Genomic DNA, 17,173 nt, shown 5'->3' on the forward strand with positions numbered 1-17,173 from the left:
ATATTACTACACTTCTCAATCCTCATTATAAATCCTTTCACAATTTGTAATTACTTTTTTCTAAAATAACATATTTTCACATAAATCATTAGTCAAAGTGTCAGATTAGAGACCATGGCAATGTCCTAAATGACTTACTTTGGAATCAGAGGGACTGTTTCCGATTCCTACTACATGTTTGCAGCAAAGAAATGGTGTACACTTAATAATAGCACATAAACTACAATACCAGCACATCTTTTACTTCCTTAAATCTTACTTTTATTAATAGCACACGATGATCCACAAGTAATTGCTGCAAGTATACTGCATACCTCAGTGGGATTGAGTGGTCACTAGGAAGGACATGATTGGAAGGATGGTTTATTAACTCCGCAGCAATCAGCAATTGTTCCCATATGAGATACTCTTTCTCTCTCTTCCTTGTAATACATGCCCTCGTTTAGTTCATCCAAACTCATGAAAAGTGCACTATGTAGAAATAAGATTTTCCGTTACATCAAACTTGCGGTACATGCATAAAGTACTAAATATAGACAAAATCAAAAACTAATTGCACAGTTTGCTTTAACTTTGCGAGACGAATCTTTTGAACCTAATTAGTCAATGTTTGGACAATAATTCACAAATACAAACTAAATGCTACAGTAGAGAATTTTCACTGTACAAAATGCCCAACTAAACAGCGCCATGGTAAAGGGAAAAGACACTGGTAGTGAGGGGATAGCACGACCGTTTTCGCAACAGCATACAACAGATTATAAGAATGCCTTCCATCTACATTGAAGAAATAAAAGTGTCAACATTAACAAAAAACAGATAATCAACCTACAGGGAGAAAATATCATTTATAAGCTGATCTCTCAACTGTTAAACTGCTCACAAGTACTCCTAAACATTATGAATGTCACATCATCTGGCCACAGCATTGATGAGCACTTCCTGTGACATTAGACATGCCTGATTGCAACGTGTGTCGGACGAGAGCCCTGTTAAATATATATATATATATATATATATACGGCCGTTCCACAGGCCAAAACCACTCAGCACTGCACCTAGCACCACGAAATACTAAATAATACTGAAACATGACTCCTTAACGATACTGAATTCTGTTCAGTATAGCAGTTTGGTGTAGAATATTATTCTACACCTAGATGTAGAATAGCGCGTGTATATATATATATATATAACTAGGGAGAGTATATTCAGTAGCCAGCTACAAAATAAGTTATTTTTTAGCCACCTCCATTTACGATAATTTTATATACTAATTTACGACAATGTCAATACATATTTACGATAGTTGGATTACTATAACACACGGAGATATTTACCATAACGTTATAGTAAACCACTTAGTAAGGAGTTACTGTAATATCGTAAATTAACATAGTAATTATCGTAACTCAACGTGGCTACCAAATAAATTATTTTGTAGCCAAAACCAGCAAGGAGAGAGCAGCGCTGGCGGGTGCCACCACCAGATATTCTAAAAATTAACAGCGACGGTGCTTTTGTACAAGAAACAATGAAGGGCGGTTGGGGATTTGTGGCCAGGGACCATCAAGGTGAAGCGGTCATAGCAGGAGCAGGCCGGATTGCAGCTGTACCGGACGTGCTGACTGCTGAAGCATCCGCTTGCGCCAAAGCCCTGCAGGCGGCAACAGACTTTGGTATTTCTCGGATTCAATTGGGAATGGATTCTTCGATCCTAAAGCAGGCTCTTCTCACGCCATCGTTGGACCTGGCGGCTAGCGGGATGTTGATTAGGGATATTCGGGATCTTCTTCATGAGCATTTTGTTCGTAACAATGATATCATTCTTATTCCTAGAACGTGTAACTTAGTAGCGCATGAGCTAACAAGGTTGGGGATGAGTTGGGACCGGGGCGATTCTTGCATCTAGACAAGCCCCCTCCTAGAATTTGTAAAAAGCTTGGTGGCTCGCGATTCTGTCGAGTCTTCGGTTTCAATAACAAGACCATAGTGCTAGGTTAGAAGTTTAAAAAAAGAGCTGCTAGTATACCTCTTTCAGGTATGTTTAGTTCGGCTCTGGTAGAGCCGTAGCCATGCCAAACAAGCCCTTCTCTCTTAAAAAATTACTTCTCCTTTTGTTCTCTCTTTAAAAAACAAGAGCTCCTCTAGGTTCTGATCTTTTGTTTGACAGAGATCTGAATTTTTGGTGTAATCACGTTGCTAGCGATTTGGGCAACATAGAGACCAATGCCCAATGGAAGTCTTTTTTCCAGTTCAAAAATTAAAAAGAAAAAGGATTGCCCAAGCTTTGTGCTCCATGCATCTGATGTTTGAACAGCACTGGCTCATCAAGTCATCATCAATTCATCATTACATAAGGAGCATGCCCAAAAAAACAAAGAGATACAACCAGTGGCACAGTAAAACTTACAATGTTCTACAGTTTGAGATACTTCAGTTATACAGATGCTGATGTAAATCACTAGGATTTTAGGCATGAAACTGCACAAGACCTTCAGGATCTTCCTATGCAAACAGCATATGGCAGGCGCATTGCACCCAGAATGTGGCACAGCAGAAATCAGGTTATTCATAGAATGTGACTAGCATTCAGCAACCGAAACTGTTGCACGGCACAAAATCATACTTAGGGGAAAACTCGATTGTCATTCTTATTCCCAAGATAAAAATACATGGAGCATGAAAAATTGCTCCCGTAACTTATTGACTATGGCATCCTTCTCTTTTGAACCTCTGGAGAGGCAATTTCATACTGCTCGACCAATCCATGGGTCATATCATTTTGTTTCTGCCTTTGAAGCGTCTTCTTTTCCGTCTTTTCCGGATATAGCAGCTGATGCTGCAGCTGTCACAGCTGCAGCTGCTGCACCAATCTTGACACCTCCTGCAGCTTTCATCGCCCCACCGATCTTCGCAAATGCTGCTACCCCACCAACTAGGGCAGCACGCAGAGCTACCATCGGTCTGACCTCCATGGTATATTCCTGAAGTAGTTAGAACATACATGAGCAATTTCAGCACAGTTTAACAGAAGCTTCACCCTTGTCAAATACATTCAAGGAAGCAAAATGTTAATATTTTCCCCAGCATTTCAGTGATAACTTACAGATGAAAGAGCAGTAAAGATCACAGGACCTACATTATTTTCACTGCCATTGTGTTATCTTTTAGCCATCGTGCCATTATCCAAACATTCAGAAACACCATTCTGTTATTTCATAGAGAACTACCTAATCTCTCAAGAGTCTTGTCGTGATTGTGGAGCTGAATTGAACAGATGGCTAGATACAGGCTAACCAAGGAACTGCTTGAATAGAATAAAATTGATTCCCATTTGTGCATAGATGATCTAACAGGCGCTTTGTGCAGAGGATTCAAGAATCGGAGGTCAGAGAAGCCTTGAAAAGGATGAAAGGGGGCAAAGCGATGGGCCCTGATAGTATCCCAATCAAGGTGTGGAGATGTCTCGGGGATATAGCTATAGTATGGCTAACCAAGATGTTCAACAATATCTTTCGATCGAACAAGATACCTGAAGAGTGGAGAAGAAGCATATTGGTACTAATCTACAAGAACAAGGGAGATATCCAAAGTTGTACTAATTATCAGGGAATTAAGTTGATAAGCCACACCATGAAGTTATGGGAGAGAGTCATCGAGCAGCGCCTGCGAGGAACGACGCAGATATCAACAAACCAATTTGGTTTCATGCCCGGAAGGTCAACCACAGAAACAATCTTCTTAATAAGACAGGTTATGGAGCGGTTTATAGAGCAGAAGAAGGACCACCACTTGGTTTTCATTGACTTGGAGAAGGCTTATGACAAAATACCAAGAAATATTACGTGGTGGTCATTGGACAAACATAAAGTCCCATCAAAGTATGTGACTCTCATCAAGGACATGTACAACAATGTTGTGACTAATATTCAAACAAACGATGGTAACACAGATTACTTCCCGATTAAAATTGGACTTCATCAAGGGTCAACCTTAAGCCCGTATCTCTTTGCCTTGGTAATGGATGAGGTTACCAACAACATACAAGGGGATATCCCTTGGTGTATGTTGTTCGCAGATGATGTAATGTTAGTGGACGAAAGACAGGAGGGAGTAAATAGGAAACTAGAGTTATGGCGGCAGACCCTTGAGTCTAAAGGTTTTAGATTGAGCAGAACTAAAACCGAATACATGAGATGCGACTTTGGCGGAGTTGTATAGGAGGAGGGAGATGTGAGTTTGGAAGGTCAAGTAGTGCCTAAGAAGGATACCTTTTGGTATCTGGGATCGATGCTACAGAGGGATGGAGATATTGATGTGGACGTTAGTCATAGAATCAAAGCAAGGTGGATCAGGTGGCGATAAGCTTCTGGCATTCTCTGTGACTAGAGGGTACCACAAAAGCTAAAAGGCAAGTTCTATAGAACGGCGATTAGACTGGCTATGTTGTATGGAGCAGAATGTTGGCCTACAAAGATTCAACATGTTTAACAACTGAGTATTGCAGAAATGCGTATGTGTGCGATGGATTTGCGGTCACACAAGAATGGACCGAGTTCGGAACGATGATATACGTGATCGCCTAGAGGTAGCACCAATTGAAAAAAAGCTTGTCCAACATCGGTTGAGGTAGTTTGGCCATGTCCAAATAAGACCTCCAGAGGCACCAGTGCATTGTGGAGTCCTAAACCAAGCTAATAATATGAGGAGAGGTAGAGGAAAACCAAAATTGACATAGAGGAGACAATAAAAAGATATTTGAAAGCTTGGGATATACCTAAAGATCTATGTTTGAATAGGAGTACTTGGAAAGCAGCTATTGAAGTGCCAGAACCGTGACTTGGGGCTCTTTGTGGGTTTCAACTCTAGCCTACCCCAACTTGCTTGGAACTAAAAGGCAATGTTGTTGTTGTTGTTGTTGTTGTGCATAGATGATCTAAGTCCTACCTTATCTTGCATTGTTATAGACCTGAATAATGTGAAATACACTGGGGAACTTAACACGAAAGAAGATACTAGCCGTTCATCCGTGCCATTAATAAATGAAGTACATAGGTAACTAAACTAGAGTAGAAGGCTTAGTCAGTTTTTGCTCAGGAGTCAGGGTTACTAACCAAACTACAACCTTACCTGTTCCCCTACATTCTTCTTTTCCTAGAGTACCAGGGCAAGGTACCCCAACAACATCTCACAAACTGAGATCAAAACAGTACGAAAAAAATCCTTGTAGGGGTAGAGAACTGCAAGCTGATCTGCCTCCAGCCAGGGGCGGACCCAGTAAAGAGCATGGATGCACACGCGTACACTCGATAATTTTTTGTTAAAAAAAATCGAAGCTACTATGTATACATTTGCTACTATATCAGATCCGATTGCAAATAGCCAAATAGCTTAGGTTAGGCTTTAGGTGCTCGGATTCGCACAGCGGTAAGGGAGGAGAAGGGAGCATACCTGGTGGGTGCTCGGTGCCGGGGAAGGGTCCGACGAAGAGCTGGACACCTGGCGTAGGGCGCCGGCGCCGGCGGTAGCCCAATCGTCGCCGAGAGAGAGCAAGCGGGGAGAACAGTCGGGGACTAGGGGGGCTGTTCGGCCGTAGGGGAGCGCACCCGCAGACACGGGCCTTGTGCTGGGGCATATGGGCCGTTCCTTTTCCAAACAGTTCTTTTGCAGTTTTTTCTTCTTTTTATTATCATTTCTTTAATTCTTCTTGATGCGTATTTCATATTTTTTTTCATTCACAGAACACTGCCGATAGTTAATGAGCATTGGTTTAAAATTATCAGAATTGCAATAGTATTTATTTGAACATTGCAAATAAGAAAAAGAAACCTTTTTTTTTGCTAGGGTGAAACTTTTTTTTCTTGGATAAAGCTTGAAACATGCTTCTGCTCAACATTTTTCTTGCAATAATTTTTTAGCTAGAAACATTTTCCTTGTGAATCCAGAACCATTTTCTTATGAACCTAGACCATTTTTTTTTTGTCATATGACCAATTGATTATGAATACGAGAGGTTGTTTCTCTTTAGGGGCCGTTTGGATCCCTTCATTTTGAAGGAATTGAAATCTACATAATGGATTAGGCTATTTGGCTTGAAATTTGACATTCCATAACATTCGTAAGCTCACAAATAAACATATCTCAAATTCATATGGTGGGAGATGGAAATGAATTCTATAGATCATTATGCGATAATTCTATTCTCCAACTTATAGCACACTCTTCAACTCACTTCCCTACAATAGAAATGCAACATATAAGTATGTCCCTTGTATACCTAGCAATAAATATACAAATATATTCTATATATAATTATATTAGCTTAATTAATCTATGCCTAAATTGTAATTATTAAAATGAATTCAATTCTAAGAATCCAAACGGGCCCTAAGAAAAACAACATTTTTTAGCTTCATTGGAAAATGTTCTTTGAGAAAGTAGAGTCTACATATATTTAAATGGGTATTATTTTATTAGTTTATATCTTTTATTGTAGGAAAATACAATGGAATCATAATTTTGTTTGGACACAATGACTTCTTATGTCTTGAGTTTTCTTTGGTCCATGCGATGACTTTAGTGATGACCTAGATTCCTCTTCTTACGGTCTTGTTTAGTTGCACTCTATTTACTTTAATCCACATGTATTGGAGTGGATTGTGATAAAAAATTAACTAATTTTTTTAATGATTTTGCCGTCTAAGAAGGAAGGCATTAGTATAGCTCTTGGGGTGTTACTTGTAATTGCATATTCGAGGTCTATCTTTTTCTATTAAAGACAATACTATTTTTTTAACTACTGCAAAATTAAAATTAATCCAATCGAAACTTAACGCAAAACTAAGACAAGATCCATGTTACATTTTTTTGGCTCATTATTTTATTTTTACTTCTGTGATTGTGTTTTTTAAAGTTAACTTGTCATATGCTATCTCGTTCTAAAGTGTATGCACCACCTTTGGTTTTTGTATACTTTGACCAAGTTTATAAAAATACACCAGCATCTATAGCATCAAATAAACGCACTTGAAAACCTATTTCATGTTGGATTCACAACTATTTTTGACGCTATGGATGTTGCAATTTTAAAAATTAATTAAAACTATATAAGTTTAACTTAAAACAAAACTAAAACACTTATTTTGGATTGATTGAGTACCAATTTTATGAGTACAACCATACCACAGATAGCTCTTCTAAGTGTTTTTAGCGAATTACAAATTTATCTAAACGAAATTTATCTCTTTTTAGTATTTTTTATAAAAAACTGCAAGGTTTAGGAGGATTTGCGCGCCCTTTTTCTCTTTTTCTTCAGATATAATCTATATCTAATAATAAAAAGGCAAAATTTCTCTCCACCTATTTTTTGTCCGGCCATCCCTTAACTAACTTTATGAACGTGGAAATCCGCCTATAGCCCTTCTATTTATATAACTAGGAATCCTAATCTAATTAGATCTCTCCGATTTGTGGTGAATAGGAATAGGAATCTTAATCAAATAGAAAAATTATAATAATATGAATAACTAGGAATCTTAATCCAATTAGATATTTCCAACTCCGAGTAACCGAAATAGAAATCTTAATCCAAATACAAAAATATAAGAATAGAAATTAGAAATCTAATCAAGAGTATTATTTTTTTCTGCCCTCCTATATCTTTTTATACGTTGGTTTTGTGCCTCCGTACAATCTGCATTTGCCGTTTCAAATTCTGGTTTGTCTTCTTATCCATACGTGTCTGTTTCAAATTCCTTCTTTGTTCTTCTATGTTGTTTCCGTTTCTATCTATGGAAGTCAGATTTCTTTCCACATGTTCCTCGGCTCGGTTAGTTTTTAGATAAAAAAAAATGACAACGTGTATAGTCATGTGCTCTCCTCTGTCCAACCAGCTTATACAGCCACAACGTTCCAAGGCACAAAAACTTACCGTGGAGATGCTAGGGGAAGAGGAATAAATTATTAGCACCGTAAAAAAGATTTATACTACGAATAATAAATCTATATCTATATCAAAATTTCACTCCATGCATCCTTTTCTTTAATCTTTTCTTAACTCAGTGAACGTGGAGTTCAGCTTGATACAAGTCCTTGAGATAACGCAGATAGTTAATTATCTATCCTAATCAAATAAATCTTTCTGATTTTCTAATAAATAATCATCAAATGTTTTTTTCATAGTGTTCATTTCTGAAAGTGCAATCAAACTCTAATTGTGGGTTTTGGTGATAATGACCACGCAATTAGAGAACTAATGAGATTTATCGAGATGGCAAGCAGAGAATTTTATATTCGAGCATGCTACACGAAACGGAAGAGCCACCAATTACAAATGTTGATGGCTTCAAACTCAAAGGAGGTTTAAATTCTTTTATATATTGAATTTGAGTATAGAAAAAGCCATACTATAAAGGGGGACACAATATTTAAGTTAACACGTGCTATCAAGTGCTCAAACATATACATGCATCCTTAGATTTACAATCAAGACAGCTTAAACTTCACTCTTAGCCTTATTGTCTTGACTGGTGCGACACTGTCACACTTAAGTCGCAGCATTGCCACGACTTAAGTAACCGTTGGGGCTTATGGGGTATTTATACCCATCCCCTTTCTCCCCAACGGCTATCTTCTTCCTCCTGCTCATTTCAGCACGTCCAAAACAGAAAAGGAGCGCTCTCTCTCTCCCTCCATTAGTGACCTTGAGTCATCAAGCAAATCCATTGATTTCCCCATCAATCATTGAGAGAAAATGGTCCAAAACTTAATTAGAGAGCAGCTCCATTGATTCCCCAACTCGAAAGGGCGCTTGGTTCACGTTTTAGCCGGCGGTTGTGTTTGTTACGCTTGGAGCTTGGCTCCTAGCCGACTAGAGTGTCGCTCATGGAACTTACCAACTTGTGTGACAGTCATGGGAGGTTTGTTATCATCTCTTGAAACTAGTATACTCACCCTTTATCTCAAGAGTTAAGTCTCTTGACTTGAGAACGGGAAAAGGTTGAAAAGCCCTAAGCCTTAGTGGCTAACCTCAACAACGTGGAGGTTGGCAAGCCTTGGTGGCGAGCCGAACCATGGGATAAATTATTGTGTCACTTGTGTTTGATTTACATTACATGCATTTTATATTGTTGATTGAGGTAATTTCTAAGGTTCTTAGTCGATCTACTTGTGTGTGGTGTTTCTATAACTTCTAGCTCTTGATCTGTTACTATCATACCTGCAGTAGGCTGAGAAATTTCTCTGATCTAAGTTTTCGTTCACTGATTTTGAACTGTGACTCAAAGTTATCTGCAGATGCGGTAGTGCCGCTGTTCTGGTCCGGCAGTACAGCAGTCCGGCAGTGCCGCCCTCCAGAGCGGCACTGCCGTAGGGTAAATTTGATAAAAGTTTAAGTGCTTGTTTTGATAGGTCTATTCACCTCCCCTCTAGGCCAATCAGAGATCCTACAATTTCTGTTTCCGCTCGTTCCATTGTTTGATCAGTCGTCATATGTTTTTTTTGTCTCTTTTAGTTTTTCCCTTTCCGGTTTCCTTTTTCACTTAATTTAGTTTTTTTATTGTCATCTGTCTTTTCTTTTCCTCTTTTTTACGTCTGTTTTTTTTGTTTTGTTATTTTTTCTTTTCATGTTTTCACCTTCTTTTTTCTCACAAAGTTTCTGTCTTCTTCGAGTTTTCTTTCCATAGTTTTGTATTTGTTTCAAGTGTACCTCTCATTTTGATTTCTTACCTGTGCTTTTATCTCTAATACTAAAATACTTGGTCGTATTTCTTTTTTAATGTGTATCTTTGTTTTGAACAAATATCTTCACCACTAATTTGTTGTTTCCATTGAATCTTTTGCTCTTGTTACATTCGTGTATCTGCTTCGTAACTAATGTTTTTATCATTAGTTTTGTCTTTGTGCGGACGCAGAGGTAACTTCATTCGGCTCCCTCTCTCAGGTCTTAACCTGTTGAAAGCTCTAGTTTGGTTTTGGTGAATTGATAAAACCCTAAGTGCTAACCTAGTTCATCAAGTGATCATGAGATAGATAGCACACTTCAAGTAGAGAAGCAAATGAAGATCATAACATGACAATGGTGATAGCATGGAGATGATCAAGGGCTTAAACTTGAAGAGAAGAAAGAGAAAAACAAAAAGCTCAAGGCAAAGGTATAACTTGTAGGAGCTATTTTGTTTTGGTGATCAAGACACTTAGAGAGTGTGATCACATTTAGGTTTGATAGCCGTACTATTAAGAGGGGTGAAACTCGTATCGGAATGCGGTTATCAAAGTGCCACTAGATGCTCTAACTTATTGCATATGCATTTAGGATCTAGTGGAGTGCTAACACCCTTGATAACATTTGTGAAAATATGCTAACTCATGTGCACAAGGTGTTTGCAGGGTTGAGATGGGTTTGGGTCCCTCTCTCCCTCCCGCCGAGCTTGCGAGACGGGATTCGGCGCTTTTAGGAAAATGAAATGTCTATTTTCTATTGCGCCGGATGCAAAATTCTTGGTGGTTGGCACATTTGAGCAAGGGTGAAGAAGTTAGAGTTGAAATGGAGTTGGTAGAAATGATGCTGGCGTCAGTCTACTGACCGGACGCTGGGTCACTCAGCGACCGGACGCTGAAAGGCTACGTCCGGTCGAGCTGTCAGACGGCACAGTAGGTAGGGTTGAGCACCGGACGCTGGTCTGCGTCCGATCAAGGTGGACCGGACGCGTCCGGTCGAAAAAACATGCCTCGGGGAGCTTACTGGAAACGACCGGACGCTGGGGCTTCAGCGTCCGGTCAGTTTTGACCGGAGAGTCCGGTCAGCTTCGTAGCCGTTGGAATCTGACGAACAGCGTTTGAAGGTGATGACACGTGGCGTCCATCGGGCGACCGGACGCTGAGGGACAGCGTCCGGTCAGTATGACCGGAGCGTCCGGTCAGAGCACGTTTTGCCCAGTGAAGGGGTATAACGACTCTATTTGATTGGGGCTCTATTTATAGCCCCATGGCCGGCTGTGGCTCATATCTTTAGCCATTTTCATCGACATAGCAACCTTGTGAGCTAAGCCAAAGCCCTCCCACTCATCTACATCATTGATTCATCATCATAGTGAGATTGGGAGTGATCCAAGTGCATTGCTTGAGTGATTACATCTAGAGGCACTTAGTGATCGTGGTTTGCTGCGGATTTTGCTTGTTACTCTTGGTGGTTGCCGCCACCTAGACGGCTTGGAGCAGCAAGGATCGTCGAGCGGAGGTGGTGATTGTCTCTGGCTCCGATCGTGGTGATTGTGAGGGGTTCTTGACCTTTCCCCGGCGGAGCGCCAAAATATACTCTAGTGGATTGCTCGTGGCTTGTGTGATCCTCGTCTTGTGTTGGTTGTGCGGCACCCTATTGAGGGTTTGGCATGTGAAGCCAATTAGCGCGTGAACCTCCAAGTGAGTGAATCGCCACAACGAGGACTAACTTGCCGGCAAGCAAGTGAACCTCGGTAAAAAATCATTGTGTTCATCATTGATTCCGAGGTGATTGGTCATCATTGTTATTCATCTTCGTGATTGATTGGTTCATTTATCTACACGGCGGTATAACCCTCTTGATCACTCTCTTTACTTTACCGCAAACTAGTTGACAAGCTCTTTAGTATAGCTAGTTGTGAGAGCTTGCATGCTTGGTTGGTGTGGCTCTTTAGTTAGCCTTTGAGAGCACACTAACATAGGGTAGTGTCATTGCTCTTGTGTGAATTAACACTATCTAAACTAGAATTGTGGTAGATGGCGTGCATTTTGAGTAGGCTAGCGCAACACTCGCTTTGCCTCATAATTGTCTAACTATTTGGTTAAGTGTTGTTGTAGAAATTTTTATTAGGCTATTCACCCCCCCTCTAGCCATTAGGACCTTTCACCTGTTCCACCTTGAGTCTCATTAGTGCGCAATGGATCGTCATATACCTATGACCCTATAAGAATGGTAGCCCTTAAGATCGAGGGCGTAGGAGAACGATAACGATGAGGCAAGGAAGAAGATACATCAAGCAAACTGAAATTATGAGACCAACTATTGGACAGACCGATAGTGGAGCAATCGATTGACCATCACGTGATTCTACTCCTCCTTGTCATGCTGACCTCCATCAACTATTGTGTCGTCTCGTACACTGATGGAATAATTAATCTCCCATGCATGCCGCTCCTCTCGATCATTAAGGGCACCATAAGAGTTGCACACTCGGTCAACCGTGCCCGTCTAGATCCACACGTACAAGGGTGTCGTGCCACCCCATCGCACCGTTGCACAATGCTAGCCTATGTCTTATCGGTGTTTGGCACATCGCCGTCCTAGGTTGCATGGCATAGCCTGATAACACTAGGTGCGCGTGCTGCCATGGCCTCTATGCCTACACATGGTTTCACTGTGCAGCTGCACTTGCCATCGATAACACAATAATTGTTTTCCGTTGCAAGGCACACGCATATTTGCTAGTAGTAATAAAGATTCCAAAATAGTCAAGGACATAACACAATTTGCATGTGAATTATTCTTATTCCCCTCAGGGTAAATTGGGTGGCATTGCTAGTTTCGCACACATCCAAGGTCTGAAACGAAAAACACACGAGCCTCTTGCCCGAGCCGCCTCCCACTCCCACTCCCACTCCCACCCTTCTTATACCCGGGAGACTAGGGTTTTAGTGGCCTCATTTCTCTCTCTTCTCCCGCCGCCCAGCTCCGCGCCCCTTCTCTCTCCTTGGCGGCGCCGCGGCGATCAAGAAGAATCCATTATGGGCGGCGCGAAGGAAACCCTTGATATGTCCGACCTCAACGCCTCCCTCCCCGCGGCCGCTGCAGGTAACCGCCCGCTCCGCCGACACCGTATCGCATACGCTCGCCCTTGAGTTCGCCCCTAATCGATCCGCGTTGTATTTGTGGTTTGCCTGTAGCCCTCAGCGCCGAGGACCGCGCCGGCCTCGTCAATGCCCTTAAGGTACGCCGATTTGGGATTTGGGTTATAGGCTTCTGTAATTTTCTTGCATGCCTTTTGTTCATGTGTTGTCTGATTCCGTTGCAGGATAAGCTGCAGAGCCTGGCGGGCCAGCACGCCGATGTGCTAGAGTCGCTTTCGCCCAATGTTAGGAAGCGTGTTGAGTTTTTGAGAGAGATCCAGGTTGACCAGACTGTTCCCTTCTTCGCTTTCCACTTCTATACAAATCTGATATGAACTCTTTGAGCTGACAACTACTTGTGAACATCATCTGAATGTGGTATCCCTTTTCAGGTTTAGCTTATTTTCTCTCATTGTCTTTTAGAATGAACTGATGATACACAATTCCCTTAGTTATAATGTTAGCCTGAGTGTTTGTCCCGGTTCTTTGAGGCTATGATGAAGGACTACAATTTGTTGATTTGATGGATTGACCAGACTGCCTTTTGTTGACCATAGGTGTAGTTATTAGACAACATCTGGATGATCTCTGAACCTGTAGGACATCTGTATTCAGTTGCTTCTTCTGCATTGTTCTGATTGATGATAAAACTACTGAACTGGCCTTTACTCCTGGGTCAGGAGAGCACATGTGATCAATTTTTAATAACTACAATAGTTAGAGATTTTAGCTGGTCCCATGGAGTTGGTTACGAATAAATCACATAAGATTATATGTAGAGTGGATCATTCCATTTGAATCAGTTAAGCCAAAATCCCTCTGGTGTATTGTGTATATTGTCGACTGTTAATAACATCCCACACACCACTCATTCCCATCAGTCGTCACTAAGTTCAAAGAAATGTTCAGTTGTTCAATCTTTGCATTTGTATTTACCTTGACCTTTAATATGATAAAATGCCTAAACTGGTGTCAGGTTTTGTTTGGTTTAGTAAGAAACCTATTACACAGTACCACTGTTATGTGGATAGAGGTGTGGGTGTCGATGTCTAATTCGAGTTCGTGTGTCTGATTTAGCAATTTTTCTTGGGACGTGCCAAATATACCACTTGTAATCTGACATGGGTGCCTGGGTAACAGTGTAACATGCGTTCATAATTTTGGGTGTTGATGTGTCAAGGAAGGATACATAATTTCTAGCAGAAGACAATCAAGGAGGACATGCACATGAAACATCATGTGACCTGAACTATGTTGTAGGCTGCCATTCAAATTGCAATACCAATGCATGGAAACACCTAGGCCTAATGCCGATCATGGGGATGAGGGGAACAAGGCTTGATATATTATTTTATATATATATATATATATATATATATATATATATATATATATATATATATATATATATATATATATATATATATATAAAACTACTGTTCTGTAGCTGGCCATAGAATAACTTATTCTGTAGCCACTTTGAGTTACGATAATTACTATATTAATTTACGAGATTATAGTAACTCCTTACTAAGTGGTTTACTATAACGTTATGGTAAATATTCCCATGTGTTATAGTAACCCAACTATCGTAAATATGCATTGACATTATGGTAAATTAGTATATAAAATTATGGTAAATAGAGGTGGCTACAGAATAACTTATTTTGTAGCCGGCTGTTGAATAGCCTCTCCCTATATATACATATATATATGTATGTATGTATATATATAGGTTTGCAAACAGTGAAGGCACATCATTCGTATTTTTCATCTTCTCTTAGATTTGTTTGTGCAATGAAGGAGTGATTCATTTCCATTGTATTCAGTGATATCCTATGCAAGACCTTTTATTTCCATTTTTGTTACATTATTGGGGAGCCAAATTTTGCAATGTAGTATATAAAATCTTCTATTTTCTTTATAACTTGAAAGCATTTCAGTGCAATGCCATTTTGTGTGCTTCCTTTTAACAACTAATTGTGATAACCTATCTAAACTATGTCAAAGGCCAGTTGCCGAGCCTTTTCCTTTCTTGGTTTCCAAGCATAAAATTTCTTGTTTGTTTCTTTTTCTGCCCTTGAAAGTGTGAAGCCTGCTTGGGGGCACAAACCCTTCTCACTCTGTTCCCTTAGCCTGCACTTACCATCATGATTGGAACTGAATTCTTTCAAACTTTTTTCTTGGTAATAATGTAGAGCCAACACGATGAGATTGAGGCCAAGTTTTTTGAAGAGCGAGCTGCACTTGAGGCAAAGTACCAGAAGCTTTATGAACCTTTGTACACAAAGGTACACTAGTTTTTTTCTTTCTGTTTATACTATTTCATCTATTTTTTGAAAACATCTAGTTTGTGGTGTGTCCTTTTTTGTGCAAATTGCTGGTGTCACCTGTTTTATTTTATTTCATCAGAGGTATGACATTGTAAATGGAGTAGTGGAGGTAGATGGTGTCAGTGATGAACCGACCGGTGAGAATGCTGCTGAGGGAAAAGAACCAGATGGTATAAAACTGAACTTGGAACTCTTGTTTAGTTCCCATTCTGAATGACTGATTTGTATTTAAACCATTTTTCAGCTAAAGGAGTTCCAGATTTTTGGCTTACTGCTATGAAAACAAACGAAGTTTTGTCTGAGGAGGTAAGTAATTTGACTGCCCTTCTTTCTGTGTTGTTTTCTTTCAATACATTGTTCTATGATACTGACAAGATTTCTGCTTAAAGATCCAAGAGCGTGATGAAGCCGCTTTGAAATATCTAAAAGATATCAAGTGGTCTAGAATCGAGGATCCTAAGGGTTTCAAGCTGGAGTTTTTCTTTGATACAAACCCATTCTTCAAGAATTCTGTCCTGACAAAAACTTACCACATGGTTGATGAAGATGACCCAATTTTGGAGAAAGCTATTGGGTTGGTGTTTTGTATTCTCTTTTTCCTCTGTAGGATGCTGTCGCTTTGTTCTTCTGTATCGCTGCATGTTTGTGCATGGCTTACTGAACACATTGTGTTTGCAGAACTGAAATCGAGTGGTATCCTGGGAAAAACGTAACACAGAAGATTCTAAAAAAGAAACCAAAGAAAGGTTCAAAGAATACGAAGCCTATTACTAAAACTGAGGACTGTGAGAGTTTCTTCAACTTTTTCAATCCCCCACAGGTCCCTGAAGATGATGAGGACATTGATGAAGACACTGTACGTCTAAGATCTGTTGTTGACTTTTTTTTTAGTTGTCACGTTTCGTATTGCTCCATAGTGAACTGCATTCAATGTTCTATGTAGGCTGATGAGCTGCAGGGTCAAATGGAGCATGATTATGACATCGGGTAAGTGCAGTTTGCTTCCATTTCCCAAGCAATTTTGAATCCATCGCCTGCTTATAGTATTCCTGTCTATTATATCGCTCATGTACTGATATATTACTGAAATTGGTTTTCAGGACCACCATAAGGGATAAAATTATCCCTCATGCTGTTTCCTGGTTTACTGGGGAGGCTGTGCAAGGTGAGGATTTTGCTGACTTGGGCGACGATGATGAGGATGATGATGAAGACGACGACGATGATGAGGATGAAGAAGAGGATGAGGACGAGGATGAGGAAGAGGACGAGGATGAGGAAGAAAGCAAGCCAGCAAGGAAGGTAGGTTTGCTTGACCTGCAATCTGTTTAAATATGGGAATTGAACCTTTCCTCTTGCTAATACATACATTTCATTTCTAATTGTCTGAACAGTCGGGATCCGGTCGCAAACATAAGGTACATGATCAGAAATTCTCACGCTGAACTGAATTGTCCCTATATACCTATTTTCTTATTTTCCAGGTATTGTACCAATGCACATATCTAACTAATGGTGTGTTACAGGTACCACAGAAGGTGTCGCAAGGAAATGCCGAACAACCAGCAGAGTGCAAGCAGCAGTAAACTGGCTGGTTGCCATTTCCGGCCTGTTGCTGTTGGTGTTTGGTTGATGCAGTATTTTCCATTGAGCTGCCTAGAGGTTATGTCGGTGGTTTTATGCGCAGGCCAGATGTTGATGTTGATATGGTTTTTATTAGGTGGTGAGGGTGTTGTCTGGAGCACTTTGTGCTGCGTTGGTGGATGGAATATTGGTTTGCTACTTGTCTGCTAGTGTCTTGGGGTTTCAGCTATGTGCAATCGGATGATATTATATGGTTGTGTAATTAACTTTGCTAGCGTGCTGGAGTCGAACATTTTGGATTATTTCAAATTGTGAGTTTGATGATGATTTTGACAGCACTTGTTAACTTGACGTTGATGACTCTATCTTGTCAACTTGGCGGTGAACGGTGA

General features: G+C 40.3%; 1 protein-coding gene and 1 pseudogene across 1 annotated transcript; one reads left to right on the top strand and one right to left on the bottom strand.

The window, feature by feature from the left end:
* The window catches only part of LOC136525653 (uncharacterized), a 34,920-nt pseudogene extending 31,957 nt beyond the window's left edge, over positions 1-2,963 (bottom strand).
* Positions 2,964-12,665: 9,702 nt separating this feature from the next.
* On the top strand, positions 12,666-17,090 carry LOC136527428 (nucleosome assembly protein 1;1). Its single transcript, XM_066520158.1, has 12 exons — positions 12,666-12,829; positions 12,922-12,965; positions 13,050-13,145; positions 15,063-15,155; positions 15,277-15,367; positions 15,442-15,503; positions 15,587-15,771; positions 15,876-16,053; positions 16,141-16,184; positions 16,298-16,499; positions 16,592-16,615; positions 16,724-17,090. The coding sequence occupies exons 1-12, from the start codon at positions 12,763-12,765 to the stop codon at positions 16,781-16,783; spliced, it is 1,146 nt and encodes a 381-aa protein (XP_066376255.1). The 5' UTR covers positions 12,666-12,762; the 3' UTR covers positions 16,784-17,090.
* Positions 17,091-17,173: the final 83 nt, after the last annotated feature.

This window comes from Miscanthus floridulus, chromosome 19, assembly GCF_019320115.1.
Source record: "Miscanthus floridulus cultivar M001 chromosome 19, ASM1932011v1, whole genome shotgun sequence".
In the NCBI taxonomy this organism is placed as follows: Eukaryota; Viridiplantae; Streptophyta; class Magnoliopsida; order Poales; family Poaceae; genus Miscanthus; species Miscanthus floridulus.